The sequence below is a fragment of the Triticum aestivum genome, chromosome 1D, assembly GCF_018294505.1.
Source record: "Triticum aestivum cultivar Chinese Spring chromosome 1D, IWGSC CS RefSeq v2.1, whole genome shotgun sequence".
In the NCBI taxonomy this organism is placed as follows: Eukaryota; Viridiplantae; Streptophyta; class Magnoliopsida; order Poales; family Poaceae; genus Triticum; species Triticum aestivum.
Window position 1 is genome coordinate 224,542,636 of NC_057796.1, and position 17,981 is coordinate 224,560,616.

Consider the following 17,981-nt stretch of genomic DNA (forward strand, 5'->3'; position numbering starts at 1 on the left):
ATAAGAGCTCAGTGGTGCCCATTCAATGCAACCATATCAACCTTGATTTCATCCTACCGACAACTAGAGCTTCCTTCCCCCATGCGATATTTGGAGCTTCCACTTGACAGCTCAAAAGAGTGAACCTTCAATATCTTGTGGACAAGGTTGGGGGCAAGCTCGTCACTTGGGGGGGGGGGTGAGGGGGTCCAAACATAACCTCCATTGGCCACACGGCTCTCGTCAAGTCCGTGATCACTTCCCAAGCAATCTACTTCATCACTGTGGTACCGCCAAGTATACTCCATGACGTCAACAAGCTCGAGCGAGCTTTTATTTGGTCTGCTTCGGACAAAACCACCGGCACTGAATGCAAGGTCAATTGGGAGGTGGCTTGCCGACCTCTTGAATATGGAGGTCTAGGAGTGCTCAACACCGACAAATTTGCACGCACTTAGGCTCCATAGTCAGTCATATGAGTGGAATCAGCTATCCAAGTTGTGGGTTGGGATGGGAAATCCGTGGGACAAGGATGACCTCAACTTTTTCTATGCTTCCATGACCATCATCGTTGGCAATGAAGCGAGGACACCGTTCCGGAGCTCCCTTTGGCTCCTTGGCTGAAAGCCTATGGATATCGCTCCACTTATACATGAGGCATCCACAAGAAAAGAAAATGGAAAGTGTGGGAAGCACTTATGGGCAACGCGTGGATCTTCAAAATCAAACCTCCTACCATCGTCACCGCCCAACACATCTGTGAATTCTTCTTGCTTTGGATGCTTCTCCATGAGGTGCAACTTTTTACACACGTTGATGATGATATTGTGTGGAAACACATGGCTAATGGACAATATTCAGCGGCGTCTGCTTACAAGGTGCAATTCTTCAGAAAGATTCGCTCATCAATGGAGCATGTGCTTTGGAAAGTTTGGGCACCGACAAAGGTCAAGTTCTTTGCTTGGTTGACTATGCAAGACCGCATTTGGACTGCTGATAGGCTGGCCAAGCAGGGATGACAGAATTGCGGTCTTTGCCCGCTTTGCAAGATGGTGCAAGAATTGGGTTACCATTTCTTTTTCAAGTGCCGGTTCACTATCCGGCTTTGGCGCTTGATGATCGACAAGCTTCATCTTGATAGCATTGACCCATCTTTGTGGCATTTGGAGAGCTCCGTCAACGATTGGTGGATGGATCGCTCCAAGGTGGGAACTACCCATAGAAAAGCGATAGCCTCCCTCATTATACTTGTATAGTAGACAGTTTGGAATGAGAGAAACGCTCCCCCCAAAATCTTGCTCGACATGATCATCGACAAAATGAAGCTTTGGTAACTGCAGGTGCAAAATATTTAGGGGCTTTTATCTTGGGAGAATAATCGTGTTCGTGCTTGTGGGTCTCTTGTAACACAAACTCTTTCCTCCTCTTAATCAATATATGAGACAAATCTTTTGCCTCCGTTTCAAAAATAAATACATCTGGTAGGTATTAATATCAATGGCAGATGGTTTCAGTTCAGCTGCCAAAAGGTCCAGAAGTTCTTCCAAAATAACCACTGATATAATACATAATAAAATTGTCATTAACAAAGCAAGATATATGTATTCTTGCAGCTCCTAAGAACTCCAACGTCATCTGAATCAATCATGGAAAATCTTGCATATGTTTACAGATGAACATACAAGATTTTTATTAATAGATTTGTCAACTTGTATAACACAGATTGTAAAGCATTAAATCAATTGCATATGGCGCAAACTAATTAACCGATGAAGCAATGTGAATCACGGGGAATTCATTAGTGATCCCACTATGTTGATGGTTGGAGCCACAAGTTGAGGTGATCAAAAACATACCTGAAACAGTCAAACCATCTAATCTGAGACCATCAACAGTCCTGAGTAGAGCAGATGTGCAGTATGGCTGCAGTAGAATGACAAGAATTAGGGAACAGTAAGAATAATTCAACCAATGCACGAGTACAACTTGTAGTTTTTCTTAACGGGCGCTACTATGATTGTAAATATCTCTATTCAATTCATCATATACTTGCATATTCCCATGTAATTCCTTGTTGCTTGAACAATCATCGTACTTTCTTAAATACACATTTTCCTGCAGTGCTTCTAACTAGTAATCAAAGGCTGGCACAAAGAAGCAATTGGGTTGCGTTATCAAACTTGAGCCATCCAATTCAAATGCTTGAGCAGGAGGAAATGGTGAGAAGCATTACTGACAAGAACTACACGATTGTTGCAGCAATATACTTACCAGCATTGATGAGACGAGCCACTCAATCTACAAATCTGCTCCACGAGTGCCATGCGCGAAAAAAGGTCATCAATACAGCCATGCAGGCATCCACTGGCTGGGCGGTGCATAGTCCGCCTGGTTGAAGCAACACGGAGGGGAGCTGCAGTGGCACACTAGAGCCACTTCGCGCTAGGCTGCTGGAGGTGGATCATGGCGAGGCGCCGCTGGAGGAGAGGTCGGTCGGTGAACAAAGCAAAAGATCATGGGACTTGGGCATCAGAACCTACTGCAATAACAAATGACTAATTTGCCATTCCAATCCAATTTTGGAAGAGCATGGAAGCACTCCTCATATGCTAATATCATTTGAACATAAAAGACAAGGATGAAATATATCGTACCTTATGGCTAGATATCTGGATTTCAAATCCAGGAAATATCCATATCCAGCAGATAGCTGATCGAATCTGGATTTAACTCCGACCAGATAGTAAATTTTCTTTCGGAATTTCAATTTGCCCCAATTTGGCTCCAGATCATGTGGAAACTATACGCCTGTATTTCAACCCTACGTGCAGCCCTGACTGAAACCATATAATCTGTTTAGTTATACTTTCTCTCTTGTTGTCCAGCACTCACCGAAATCCATTATGCCGATCAGAATCCTTGCCCACCCCAGATTGCAAAACGGCAAGTAAACAAACAGCAGAGAAGGGTCAAACTTTACTGTAAGTACTGAGCTTTGCACATTCAGATCATAAGAGCAGAGGAGGTCTATCACATGATTTGTCACTTGAGAATAATTGTACAGACACATAAGCTGAAGGCTTTATAGTTGGTACCTATACCAGTAAAAGCATAAGGCTACAACGAATAGTTCCTGGTAAGTCAGGCAACTTTACAATATGCTGATAAGCCAGTGGTGGTGCTTTGGAAAGGAATTATCACTTATTCCCGTTTCTCATGTAAGATTTATACAACCTCGAAATGATTTGGAACCCTAAATCTACCATCAGGGTTGGGCTCAGAAACATTTGCTGAGCAACAGCACACAATATGCAATACCCCACTTGCTGGTTAGAACCATCAGCAAGACAAAACAAATATTATTGGAGAAAAGGTGTGCATAGGCCTCGATATGCACATGTTGTTTTCAGATTCATTTACGTGGGTGATAAACATTTTGCTGCACCTCATAGGACAGGACTCAGAGTGGACATGGAAGCCCCAAACCTTTTTTTTTCCAACATCAGGGAGTAAATTCCTGGCTGCATTTCATTCGTGTGGCTACTGGGGACCATGAATATAACTTCTATTCTTGAGAAACACGTACAATTTTCTGCTCAAGGACTAGTGAGGACTCGTGTGGCTACTGGGGACCATGAATATAACTTCTATTCTTGAGAAACACGAACAATTTTCTGCTCAAGGACTAGTGAGGAAATTTCATCAGATATTTTGTGGCCCTTATGAACCAAATAAAATGGCTCCTAACCTTAAGGTAAATACAATAGCAATTTTTTCCATTTTCTAAAGGAATCCTTCAAAAGTAAGACAGTAACAGATCAGTGTAGTGTCCAGGAGGCACAGTGCCAGGTGAGCACTTTCAGATTCATGGATCTGTCAGATAGAGTTGCACAGGTGTTCGCCTCCGGTATTCACTTTCTGTGTGATGCTATATAGGAAGCATAGGAGAGTGCCATACTGTCGTGCTAAGTACTCTGAAAGCCAAAATGAATGCTAGTATGATATTACCACTAGTAAGCATGATACTCAAGTTTGCCTAGTTCGCTTCAGTTCACCCTCCCAGGCGCCCCTTTCCAGGGGACTCGGGCCCGGTCCGTCGCCGAGGACGCCTCTCCAGACTACAATTCGGACGGCACAGACGCCTGATTCTCGAGTTGGGCTGCTCCGGGTTCGCTCACCGTTACTAGGGGAATCCTTGTAAGTTCCTTCTCCTCCGCTTATTTATATGCTTAAACTCAGCGGCTAGTCCCACCTGACCTGGGGGCTGGGGTCGCGGTTGAAGTGATGTGCGCGTCATTTGATGGGTCATTTGGGGGCCATCACGCCGGCTACATGTCGGATGCACTGCGTTAATAAAGCAAGGACGCCCACCATGTGCTGTGTCCAGTGCGGTACGCCGGCAGCCCGATCTTCGGCGCACCGCCTCTTGTTTTTTCGATAAAGGGCGATTTTATTATCTCAAATGTAGCATCAAGCGGATACAAAGCATTATGAGTAACACCCGGCCTCTGCATAACTAGGATGCACACGGCCCAATATGAAGGTCTGACAAAAAATGATGAAAAAAAACCGACAAATCGGCAGCAGTAGAGCCCTATAGACCAACACTATGCCTATGTCGATGGAGGTGGTGGATCGATCCGAAGGTTATGTTGCCACCCATGTTGGGAAAAAACCTCCATAGCCACCTCTTGTGACTTCCTTCAATGTGAACACTTGTGCACGCCAGAAAGACTGGGTCCAAGAAAAGACCAACCATTCAAACTTAAAACTGTGAACTGGCTGCAAGGTAGTTGGATCGAGAACAATGTTAATGGCTGAACTATACCAAAGAACAGAGTAACTCCTAGATTCTACCACATAAGGACCAAATGATCACATCCAACCTAAAGGCAGTGGGAAACTATGACCTAGCAGGCTAGCATACTTAGGGATCGCCAATTTCTCATTTCAACAACAATCCAACTAGGCATTTACTTGCTTTGTTTGCTAGGTATAAGTAGGTATAGACACGCTATGCTGGTACATTACTAGAGCATACCAAGCGTTTCAGGATGTCAGATTTTGAGAGGCTTCTGAGCAAGCGAGTCCTCTTACATCAGGAACGTAACCTTTCTCCATCATCCCCTCCTTGATTGTTTCATAGGTAACCTTATTTGGAACGAGACCTTTCTCCAACATCTCATTCAGGAGCTCATTAGCCTCCTCCATCTTCCCCATTCTGGAAAGGTGCTTGATGAAGACATTGTATGTGACCACATTTGCCCGTTTCCTACCTTTCTCCATCCTGGCCCTAATTTCATAGGCAGACTTAATGTTCCCCTTCTCACAGTACCCATTTATTATGTTGTTGTAAGTCCGATGCTCTGGTTCCAAGCCAACCATCAACATTTCATCCAAGAGCTTTACAGCTTTACGTACTTCCCCTTTGCAGCACAGGGCACCAATAAGTGTATTGTAAGTGACAATATCAGCTCTAACACCTTTGTCCTTCATCTCATCGAGAAGACCAGAAACACTGCCCCAATCCCCGCTCTGGTCAAACCCAGCTATCAGGCAATTGTATGTTCTGACATTTGGACTAATCCCCTTCCCTGCCATGGCCTCCTTCACAGCCGCCGTATCCATCATTTTACCGAGCCGGCGATATCCATCCATCAAGGTATTGTAAGTAACCACATTCGGTTCAACATTCCTCTGTGCCATACCATCAACCCAATTCTCAGCATCTGCCATTAAGCCCTTTTTGCAAAACCCATTCAGCACACTATTCAGGGTGGCCACATTAGGCGCCAGCCCCAGATCCTGCATCTCATCCACCAGCTTCACCCCTTCCTCTACCTTCCCCTCACAGCAGAGACCCCAAACAAGTGCATTGTATGTCCCCATGCTGGGCGCAATCCCCTGCTGTTTCATCTCCTCAAAGACTTTCACCGCAGCAGCAGTGTTCGAGTCCTGGCAATACCCAGTAACCAGCACATTGAATGTAACAACATTGGGCGAGATTCCAGCCTCGACCATCTCCTTCAAAAGCGCGTCGACGTGGTACATCCTCCCGACACGACCCTTCTTGCAGTAGCCGTCGATGAGAGCATTGTAGGTGGCCACAGAGGGGGTCAGCCCCCACGCCCTGATGTCCTTGGCGACATCGCCGGCCTTGCGAAGCTGCCCAGCCTTGCAGAGCCCGGAGACGACGATGTTGAAGGTGAAAAGGTCCGGCGACACGCGCCGCCGGAGCGCCGCCTTGAAGGCCCGCTCGGCGAGGTCGACCCGGTCGGCGGCGAAAAGGGCGGAGAGCAGGCTGTTCACCGAGAAGGCGGAGGGGCGGTGGCGCGGGTGGTTGTCGCCGAGGAGGAGGAAGGCCTCGTACGCCGCCAGGGGCTGGGAGGCCCTGGCGAGCGCGAGGACGAGCATGTCGGCGATGAGCGGCGCGGCGGCTGGGGAAGCCGCGGGGAGGGCGCGGACGATTGACGCCGGGGAGTGGAGGCGGGCGGCGGCGAGGGCGTGGAGCTCGGAGCGGAGCAGCGGGTGGAGGCCGTGGGAGGCGAGGCGGGCCAGCAGCAGCGCGTGGAGCCGGAGCGGGAGAGGCGCGCGGAAGTGGGAGCGGGACCAGCGCGCGAGGGAGACGAGGTGGGGGAGGGGAGGGGCCGGCGCGGTGCGGAGGAGGAGGTGGAGGACGCGGTGCGCGGCCGGCGCCGTGGCCGCGCCCGTGAGCGCCTGCAGGCGCGCGAACTGGCCAGCCGCGAGGTGCCGGAGCAGCGTGCGGAGCGGCATGGAGTGGTGTTTGTTAGGGGGAGAGGGTTTGGGGTGGGTTTTCTCAGTATCACAGTTCCCAGCGGTGATGATGACTGACTGGAAAATACAGACAGGAGGAGTTCGGCACAAACATTTCGCTTCAGAACCAGAAGCATGGCAGGAACGTAGGAGTATATGATTACGATGTCATCGCGTTTTGGATCCTACAAGATTGAAAATCATTCGATTACTCATAGGGGGAACGTAGAAAACCTTTAACGTGTTAGACTCAATGTAATTTTGCTACGGGAACTTGGTGCAAATGGAGAAGTTCATTCCAAGCTAGAAAAAAGTCAGATACAGCCCGGGATCTCAGTTACATCTCTGAACTTGAGCAAGCGAGATTGTAAAAAGAACAACACTACCAAAGCGAAAAGCCGGTAGAATCCTACCACAAAGCACAGGCATCTACCAAACTACGCCATGTCATGTGCACTCCAATCTCGAACGCTGCTGATGCCATGAAGCAGGCCAAAGACAAGACACATGGAACTGGAGGCTTGTCACAAACTGCAGAGTATAGACAGCGAGGCAGAGCAGCGAGTTCCTGGGGGCACAAATGCTAAGATCTGAAACAGGATGCCCAGATGCCCTTTAGCTGTTCTACATCTCATGGTTTGTCTTCCGAGATGACATAAAATGGATCCTGCAGCATTGGGCTCATGCCATCAAGGGGTTATATATGCTGGCCAACCGTTGAGCTGTCACCGAGACTCACCGCCTTGCTGCACCACCGGCGCATTCTGCAAGTGAAGGTCAAAACAGTGAGGTCAAGCATTGTTTGTTACAACAGTAGAGTTTAAAAGTGGTGGATGTGCCATCATGGGATTTCAGCTCTAATTGATCCAGCCTGTAAAGATGGAACGAAATTGATTTGTTTTTAGCTGTTAGGCATCATTGTTTAAACCAAACGTTTTTAACTAAGACAGACAGGCTCGTGAAAATACCAGAGTCCCACTGCACTGCACTGCAATATTGCATACATACTGCTATATGAGATAAGATGAGTGAATGGTTTTAATACCACAACGTCCTGAAGATTTTGCTTCTCTGTGCTGAAACATTTTCAAATGGCAAACAACATGATGAACTTGTTCATTCCAAAGAAAAACTAAAGTATCTTTGCTTCTAACAGCTTGCCAAAATAACAACATGAGCCCTACAAATATGTAAAGATCGCCATACTACCAGGTTTTCAGAAAATACTCTTGTCTACGTGAATAATATAACTTCACTGCAAAAATAAAACATACACTACAGAGATGTTTCTATGTAGTTTCCCAAGAACCCATAGATTAGTTCTGCTCTATATAAATTCACACGTGGTATCAACCAAATATTTTCAAATTACTTCCACATGTTATGTGCTGAGAAGATTAAAATATACTGTATATTAGAAAATTCAAAGGCATCATCAAACAAGGGAAATAGAATAATAAATAATCATGACATACCTTTGTTAGCTTCCTCCTATGTTTGAGTTTCACCTTCACATCGACTCCATTCTCAATTATTCCACGCAACACAACCTCAATTTTTCCTTCGATTTTGTCCCCTTTTCTAGGTGTATAAATTGCATTGTGAATATCATCCTCTATCGCACGCTTCGCAAGTAACGCCCCAACCGCCACACATGCCTTGATGCCCTTCCTTGAACCCAGATCAAACTTCATGTCCTTTGATATGGAGTGAGCGACCGACACAACCCTGCTGGTCACTCGGTGGACGAAGCAAGCACGCACCGACCCCTTGGAGACATGTATGTCCAGGCAGAAAGGGTGGTGGTAAGGATCAGTCATCTGGTTAAAAGTTGGCACTCGGTCCCTCTTCCCCTCAACTATGTCATCCTTATGCACTGCAGGCTCTGCTTTCAGCTTTGGGACCTTCAAACGAGCTGGCTTCTCAGGTTCCACCTTCTCGCAATCGGATGGATCCTTGGCATTGGGTTTATCTCTCTTCCATCTGCGGCGCAAGGGCAAGTTATACTCCTCAAACTCCTTGGACCCCCTGTCCAGCTTGTAGAAGAGCTGCTTGCGGTGCCTCATGTCATCTATCTCATCATCCGAATCGTGCATGTGTTCTTCTCCATGTTCTTGGAAGGTATCAAGACACTGGTCACCCGGCGTGGGATCCGAGGAGAAGCCGAAGGAAGCGGGCCAGAGGTCGTCATCAACAACGTCAATGTGGAAGCCCACGCCAAGTGGGTTGGCATCGGAGCAAGGCAAGGTCTGGGGCAGCTGAATTTGCGTAGGAGAGCGGCAGGGTGGCGTGGCCGAGGCTCCGGATGGTAGAATAGAGAGCGAGCGGAAGACATGAAGTAGCTCGGAGAGCCGTGGAGGCGGCTGAGACCAGCGCTGCCGCGCTTGGAGAAGCATGTGCCGAAGTGGCATTTGCGCAAGCACCCTACGGGCGTGCTGGTTAGAGAAGCGTTCTGTTTCTCGTGTAATCAAGAGTTGTGTGTCTGTAGAGGGGGGATGGGGGCCTTACCAAAAGTAGCAGCTCCACCGGCGGGACGGCCGATCGGGGAAGTTGCCACGCCGGCCTCAGTTACTCTGCCGGCGCCGCTTAGTTCAACTATTCGAGTCGCTCTGCAGAGCTTGCAAGGTTGAGGCAAAGGTGGAGTGGGATCTGGGAGCCGCCGGTGCGGGGTGGATATGAGCGAACAGACCGTAGCAGTGGCGTGCTCGCCGGCCGACCAGTGGGGCGGAGGAGTTGCCGCGGAGGAAACACGCCGGCGACAGGAGGACCGGTGATGGTGAAATGAAATGCAGAAAACAACCACAATAGCAATAGCGGTGTCATTGCGAATCAACCTGTGGTTGAGATGGTTAGGTGGCAGTGGTATTCCCAACCCATCAGGGTTCAAATCCTGGTGCTTGCATTATTCCTGGATTTATTTCAGGATTTCCGGCGATGCGCTTTCAGTGGGAGGAGACGTTTCCGTCGACGACGAGGCGCCTATGGTGACAGGGTGTACGTGTGTGCGTTCATAGGATGAGTGTATGCGCGTATATATGAGCGCTTGTGTCTGTACTGATGCTAAAAAAAAGCAATGGCGGTGTCATTAGCAGAAAAATCACCAATTACTCAAAAAATCACCGCACCAAAAATTAACGGTGACAAAAAACACCGACGGTAATTGGTCAGGCCCACCGCCAGGCTGAGTTGGCAGGCGAAAATGCCACGTGGACACTTGGTTTTTTATTTAAATTAGTACAGACACAAACACTCATATATACGTGCATACACTCACCCATATGACGCGCACACACACCCTACCCCTATGAGCAACTCCGAGAGACTGAGCCGACATATCATCTTGAGATTTTACGAAGTCGCCATAGACGCCTCATAATCGACAGGAACATCTCCTCCCACTGAAAGCGTATCGCCGGAAATTTTGAAATAAATTCAGGATAAATGTGAACACCAGGACTTGAACCCTGATGGGCTGTGGATACCACAACCATCCAACCACATGTTGGTTCACTAGACATTGGACTCGGTGTTCTTCTTCTTCCTTCTCCCCTCTCTCTGCAATACATCGAGCATCTCATGTGCATCAAACTAACTTTCAGTCAAATTCAGATTCATCTTTTCATGGAAGTTGCTAAATCTGGAGCTCGATGTCGAGCCTCCTGGAGCCCTCGGGGGTGACCGGTCCATGCGCTTGTTGAAAATACCCTAGAGGCAATAATAAAATGGTATTATCATATTTTTCGTTCATGATAAATGTTTATTATTCATGCTATAGTTGTATTGACCGGAAAGTTAAATATATGTGTGAATACATAAACTACACCGTGTCCCTAATAAGCCTCTACTAGACTAGCTCGTTGATCAAAGATGGTTATGGTTTCCTAACTCTAGACATGAGTTGTCATTTGATAACGGGATCACATCATTAGGAGAGTGATGTGATGGACAGACCCAACCATAAGCTTAGCATCAGATCGTTTAGTTATTTGTTATAGCTTTCTTCATGTCAAGTATCGGTTTCTTAGACCATGAGATCATGCCACTCCCGGATACCGGAGGAATGTCTTGTGTTCTATCAAACGTCACTTTGTAACTGGGTGATCATAAAGGTGCTCTACATGTATCTCCGAAGGTGTCTGTTGGGTTGCATGGATCGAGACTGAGATTTGTCGCTCTATGTGACAAAGGGATATCTCTGGGCCCTCTCGGTGATACAACATCATAAGAAGCTTCATGTGACTAATGAGTTTAGTCACGAGATCTTGTATTACTGAACGAGTAAAGAGATTTGTCAGTAACAAGATTGAACTAGGTATGGAGATACCAACGATCGAATCTCGGACAAGTAACATATTGCCAAACAAAGGAAATTGCATACGGGATTGTCTGAATCCTTGACTGAAGGAAATATGCCCTAGAGGCAATAATAAAGTTATTATTTATTTCCTTATATCATGATAAATGTTTATTATTCATGCTAGAATTGTATTAACCGGAAACATAATACATGTGTGAATACATAGACAAACAGAGTGTCACTAGTATGCCTCTACTTGACTAGCTCGTTAATCAAAGATGGTTATGTTTCCTAGCCATAGACATAAGTTGTCATTTGATTAACGAGATCACCTCATTAGGAGAATGACGTGATTGACTTGACCCATTCCGTTAGCTTAGCACCCGATCGTTTAGTATGTTGCTATTGCTTTCTTCATGACTTATACATGTTCCTCTGACTATGAGATTATGCAACTCCCGTTTACCGGAGGAACACTTTGTGTGCTACCAAACGTAACAACGTAAATGGGTGATTATAAAGGTGCTCTACAGGTGTCTCCAAAGGTACTTGTTGGGTTGGCGTATTTCGAGATTAGGATTTGTCACTCCGATTGTCGGAGAGGTATCTCTGGGCCCACTCGGTAATGCACATCACTATAAGCCTTGCAAGCATTGTGACTAATAAGTTAGTTGCGGGATGATGTGTTACGGAACGAGTAAAGAGACTTGCCGGTAACAAGATTGAACTAGGTATCGAGATACCGACGATCGAATCTCGGGCAAGTAACATACTGATGACAAAGGGAACAACGTATGTTGTTATGCGGTCTGACCAATAAAGATCTTCGTATAATATGTGGGAGCCAATATGGGCATCCAGGTCCCGCTATTGGTTATTGACCGGAGACGTGTCTCAGTCATGTCTACATAGTTCTCGAACCCGTAGGGTCCGCACGCTTAAAGTTACGATGACAGTTTTATTATGAGTTTATGTATGTTGATGTACCGAAGGAGTTCGGAGTCCCGGATGAGATCGGGGACATGACGAGGAGTCTCGAAATGGTCGAGACGTAAAGATCGATATATTGGACGACTATATTCGGACTTCGGAAAGGTTCCGAGTGATTCGGGTATTTTTCGGAGTACCGGAGAGTTACGGGAATACGTATTGGGCCTTATTGGACCATACGGGAAAGAAGAAAAAGGGCCTCAAGGGTGGCCGCACCCCTCCCCTTGGTCTGGTCCGAATTGGACTAGGGAAGGGGGGCGCCCCATTCCTTCCTTCTCTTTTTCCCTTCCTCTTTTCCTATTCCATATGGGAGGTGGAATCCTACTAGGACTAGGGAGTCCTAGTAGGACTCCACACTTGGTGTGCCCCCTCCTAGGGCCGGCCTCCTCCTCCCTTGATCTTTTATATACGGGGGCAGGGGGGCACCCCAGAGACACAACAATTGATCCTTGAGATCTTTTAGCCGTGTGCGGTGCCCCCCTCCACCAAATTACACCTCGATATTATCATTGCGGAGCTTAGGCGAAGCCCTGCGTCGGTAGAACATCATCATCGTCACCACGCCGTCGTGCTGACGAAACTCTCCCTCAACACTCGGCTGGATCGGAGTTCGAGGGACGTCATCGAGCTGAACGTGTGTAGAACTCGGAGGTGCCGTGCGTTCGGTACTTGATCGGTCGGATCGTGAAGACGTACGACTACATCAACCGCATTGTGATAACGCTTCCGCTGTCGGTCTACGAGGGTACGTGGACAACACTCTCCCCTCTCGTTGCTATGCATCACCATGATCTTGCGTGTGCGTAGGAATTTTTTTAAAATTACTACGTTCCTTAACAGTGGCATCCGAGCCAGGTTTTATGCGTTGATGCTATGCACGAGTAGAACGCAAGTGAGTTGTGAGCGATATAAGTCATACTGCTTACCAGCATGTCATACTTTGGTTCAGCGGTATTGTGAGATGAAGCGGCCCGGACCGACATTACGCGTACGCTTACGCGAGACTGGTTTCACCGTTCGGAGCACTCGTTGCTTAAAGGTGACTGGAGGGTGTCTGTCTCTCTCACTTTAGTTGAACCGAGTGTGGCTACGCCCGGTCCTTGCGAAGGTTAAAACAGCACCAACTTGACAAACTATCGTTGTGGTTTTGATGCGTAGGTAAGAACGGTTCTTGCTAAGCCCGTAGCAGCCACGTAAAACTTGCAACAACAAAGTAGAGGACGTCTAACTTGTTTTTGTAAGGCATGTTGTGATGTGATATGGTCAAGACATGATGTGATATAATGTGTTGTATGAGATGATCATGTTTTGTAACCGAGTTATCGGCAACTGGCAGGAGCCATATGGTTGTCGCTTTATTGTATGAGATGCAATCGCCATGTAATAGTTTTACTTTATCACTAAGCGGTAGCGATAGTCGTAAAAGCAATAAGTTGGCGAGATGACAACGATGCTACGATGGAGATCAAGGTGTCGCGCCGGTGACGATGGTGATCATGACGGTGCTTCGGAGATGGAGATCACAAGCACGGTGCTTCGGAGATGGAGATCACAAGCACAAGATGATGATGGCCATATCATATCACTTATATTGATTGCATGTGATGTTAATCCTTTATGCATCTTATCTTGCTTTGATTGACGGTAGCATTATAAGATGATCTCTCACTAAAATTTCAAGATAAAAGTGTTCTCCCTGAGTATGCACCGTTGCAAAAGTTCTTCGTGCTGAGATACCACGTGTTAATCGGGTGTGATAGGCTCTACGTTCAAATACAACAGGTGCAAAACAGTTGCACACGCGGAATACTCAGGTTAAACTTGACGAGCCTAGCATATACAGATATGGCCTCGGAACACAGAGACCGAAAGGTCGAGCGTGAATCATATAGTAGATATGATCAACATAGTGATGTTCACCATTGAAACTACTCCATCTCACGTGTTAATCGGACATGGTTTAGTTGCTTTGGATCACGTAATCACTTAGATGATTAGAGAGATGTCTATCTAAGTGGGAGTTCTTAAGTAATATGATTAATTGAACTTAAATTTATCATGAACTTAGTCCTGATAGTATTTTGCAAATTATGTTGTAGATCAATAGCTCGCGTTGTTGCTTCCCTGTGTTTATTTTTTGTTCCTAGAGAAAAATTATGTTGAAAGATGTTAGTAGCAAAGATGCGGATTGGATCCGTGATCTGAGGATTATCCTCATTGCTGCACAGAAAAATTATGTCCTTGATGCACTGCTAGGTGACAGACCTATTGCAGGAGCAGATGCAGACGTTATGAACGTTTGGCTAGCTCAATATGATGACTACTTGATAGTTTAGTGCACCATGCTTAACGACTTAGAATCGGGACTTCAAAGACGTTTTGAACGTCATGGACCATATGAGATGTTCTAGGAGTTGAAGTTAATATTTCAAGCAAATACCCGAGTTGAGAGATATGAAATCTCCAACAAGTTCTATAGCAAAAAGATGGAGGAGAATCGCTCAACTAGTGAGCATGTGCTCAGATTGTCCGGGTACTACAATCGCTTGAATCAAGTGGGAGTTTATCTTCCAGATAAAATAGTGATTGACAGAATTCTCTAGTCACCATCACCAAGTTAGTAGAACTTCGTGATGAACTATGGTATGCAAGGGATGACGAAAGTAATTCCCGAGCTCTTCGTGATGCTGAAATCGACGAAGGTAGAAATCAAGAAAAACATCAAGTGTTGATGGTTGACGAGACCACTTCAAGTGTTGATGGTTGACGAGACCGCTAGTTTCAAGAAAAGGGCAAAGGGAAAAAGGGGAACTTCAAAAAGAACGGCAAGCAAGTTGCTGCTCAAGTGAAGAAGCCTAAGTCTGGTCCTAAGCCTGAGACTAAGTGCTTCTACTGCAAAGGGACTGGTCACTGGAAGCGGAACTACCCCAACTATTTGGTGGATAAGAAGGATGGAAAAGTGAAGAAAGGTATATTTGATATACAGATTATTGATGTGTACTTTACTAGTGTTTATAGAAATCCCTCGGTAATTGATACTGGTTCAGTTGCTAAGAGTAGTAACTCGAAACGGGAGTTGCAGAATAAACAGAGACTAGTAAAAGTGAACAAAGGTATATTTGATATACAGATTATTGATGTGTACTTTACTAGTGTTTATAGCAACCCCTCGGTAATTGATACTGGTTCAGTTGCTAAAGAGTAGTAACTCGAAAACGGGAGTTGCAGAATAAACAGAGACTAGTAAAAGGCGAGGTGACGATGTGTGTTGGAAGTAGTTCCAAGATTGATATGATCATCATCGCACACTCCCTGTACTTTCGGGATTAGTGTTGAAACTAAATAAGTGTTATTTGGTGTTTGCGTTGAGCATGAATATGATCTGATCATGTTTATTGCAATACGGTTATTCATTTAAGTTAGAGAACAATTGTTGTTCTGTTTACATGAATAAAACCTTTATGGTCATACACACCAACGAAAATGGTTTGTTGGATCTCGATCATAGTGATACACATATTCATAATATTGAAGCCAAAAGATGCAAAGTTAATAATGATAGTGCAACTTATTTGTGGTACTGCCGTTTAGGTCATATTGGTGTAAAGCGCATGAAGAAACTCCATACTGATGGGATTTTGGAATCACTTGATTATGAATCACTTGCTTGCGAACCGTGCCTCATGGGCAAGATGACTAAAACGCCGTTCTTCGGAACTATGGAGAGAGCAACAGATTTGTTGGAAATCATACATACAGATGTATGTGGTCCGATGAATATTGAGGCTCGTAGCAGGTATCATTATTTTCTGACCTTCACAGATGATTTGAGCAGATATGGGTATATCTACTTGATGAAACACAAAGTCTGAAACATTTGAAAAGTTCAAAGAATTTCAGAGTGAAGTGGAGAATCATCGTAACAAAAAAATAAAAGTTTCTACGATATGATCGCAGAGGTAAAATATTTGAGTTACGAGTTTGGCCTTCAGTTAAAACAATGTGAAATAGTTTCACTACTCACGCCACCTGGAACACCACAGTGTAATGGTGTGTCCGAACGACATAACCGTACTTTATTGGATATAGTGCAATCTATGATGTCTCTTACCAATTTACCACTATCGTTTTGGGTTATGCATTAGAGACAGCTACATTCACGTTAAATAGGGCACCATCAAAATCCGTTGAGACGACGCCTTATGAACTGTGGTTTGGCAAGAAACCAAAGTTGTCGTTTCTTAAAATTTTGGGGTTGCGATGCTTATGTGAAAAAATTTCATCCTGATAAGCTCAAACCCAAATCGGAGAAATGTGTCTTCATAGGATACCCAAAGGAGACAGTTGGGTACACCTTCTATCACAGATCCGAAGGCAAGACATTCGTTGCTAAGTATGGATCCTTTCTAGAGAAGGAGTTTCTCTCGAAAGATGTGAGTGGGAGGAAAGTAGAAATTGATGAGGTAACTGTACCTGCTCCCTTATTGGATCACAGAAATCTGTTCCTGTGACTTCTACACCAATTAGTGAGGAAGTTAATGATGATGATCATGTAACTACAGATCAAGTTACTACCAAACCTCGTAGGTAAACCAGAGTAAGATCCGCACCAGAGTGGTACGGTAATCCTGTTCTGGAGGTTATGTTACTAGACCATGACGAACCTACGAACTATGAAGAAGCGATGGTGAGCCCAGATTCCGCAAAATGGCTTGAGGCCATGAAATCTGAGATGAGATCCATGTATGAGAACAAAGTGTGGACTTTGGTTGACTTGCCCGATGATCGGCAAGCAATTGAGAATAAATGGATTGTCAAGAGGAAGACGGACGCTGATAGTAGTATCACTATCTACAAAGCTAGAATTGTCGCAAAAAGGTTTTCGACAAGTTCAAGATGTTGACTACGATGAGAGTTTCTCACTCGTATCTATGCTTAAGTCTGTCCGAATCATGTTAGCAATTGCCGCATTTTATGAAATCTGGCAAAGGGATAAACAAAACTGCATTCCTGATGGATTTATTAAAGAAGAGTTGTATATGATACAACCAGAAGGTTTTGTCAATCCTAAAGGTGCTAACAAAATATGCAAGCTCCAGCGATCCATCAATGGACTGGTGCAAGCATCTCGGAGTTGGAATATACGCTTTGATAAGTTGATCAAAGCATATAGTTGTATACAGACTTGCGGTGAAGCCTGTATTTACAAGAAAGTGAGTGGGAGCACTACAGCATTTCTGATAAGTATATGTGAATGACATATTGTTGATCGGAAATAATGTAGAATTATTCTGCAAAGCATAAAGGAGTGTTTGAAAGGAGTTTTTCAAAGATAGACCTCGGTGAAGCTGCTTACATATTGAGCATCAAGATCTATAGAGATAGATGAAGACGCTTGATAAGTTTTTCAATGAGTACATACCTTAACAAGATTTTGAAGTAGTTCAAAATAGAACAGTCAAAGAAAAGAGTTCTTGCCTGTGTTACAAGGTGTGAAATTGAGTAAAGACTCAAAGCCCGACCACGGCAAAAGATAGAAAGAGAATGAAAGTCATTCCCTATGCCTTGGCCATAGGTTCTATAAAGTATGCCATGTTGTGTACCAGATCTATTGTATACCCTACACTGATTTTGGCAAGGGAGTACAATAGTGATCTAGGAGTAGATCACTGGACAGCGGTCAAAATTATCCTTACTGGAATAAGGATATGTTTCTCGATTATGGAAGTGACAAAAGGCTCGTCGTAAAAGGTTACGTCGATGCAAGTTTTGACACTAATCTAGATGACTCTAAGTCTCGGTCTAGATACATATTGAAAGTGGGAGAAATTAGCTAGAGTAGCTCCATGCAGAGCATTGTAGACATAGAAATTTGCAAAATACTTACGGATCTGAATGTGACAGACCCGTTGACTAAAATTATCTCACAAGCAAAACATGA

General features: G+C 45.2%; 2 protein-coding genes across 2 annotated transcripts; both read right to left on the reverse strand.

The window, feature by feature from the left end:
* Positions 1-4,114: 4,114 nt before the first annotated feature.
* On the reverse strand, positions 4,115-6,804 carry LOC123181113 (pentatricopeptide repeat-containing protein At1g09820). The gene is made up of 2 exons (XM_044593337.1): positions 5,021-6,804; positions 4,115-4,761 (listed from the first exon to the last, which is right to left on the reverse strand). The coding sequence occupies exon 1, from the start codon at positions 6,751-6,753 to the stop codon at positions 5,029-5,031; it is 1,725 nt and encodes a 574-aa protein (XP_044449272.1). The 5' UTR covers positions 6,754-6,804; the 3' UTR covers positions 4,115-4,761; positions 5,021-5,028.
* A 223-nt stretch (positions 6,805-7,027) lies between these two features.
* On the reverse strand, positions 7,028-9,584 carry LOC123181114 (uncharacterized). Its single transcript, XM_044593338.1, has 3 exons — positions 9,262-9,584; positions 8,229-9,177; positions 7,028-7,517 (listed from the first exon to the last, which is right to left on the reverse strand). The coding sequence occupies exons 2-3, from the start codon at positions 9,162-9,164 to the stop codon at positions 7,479-7,481; spliced, it is 975 nt and encodes a 324-aa protein (XP_044449273.1). The 5' UTR covers positions 9,165-9,177; positions 9,262-9,584; the 3' UTR covers positions 7,028-7,478.
* Positions 9,585-17,981: the final 8,397 nt, after the last annotated feature.

Coding starts and splice junctions, on each gene's coding strand:
- LOC123181113 (XM_044593337.1), bottom strand. CDS start 6,753: ATGCCGCTCCGCACGCTGCTCCGGCACCTCGCGGCTGGCCAGTTCGCG.
- LOC123181114 (XM_044593338.1), bottom strand. CDS start 9,164: ATGCCACTTCGGCACATGCTTCTCCAAGCGCGGCAGCGCTGGTCTCAG. Junction 7,518..8,228: donor ATAGGAGGAAGCTAACAAAG/GTATGTCATGAT, acceptor CTTCACTTGCAG/AATGCGCCGGTGGTGCAGCA.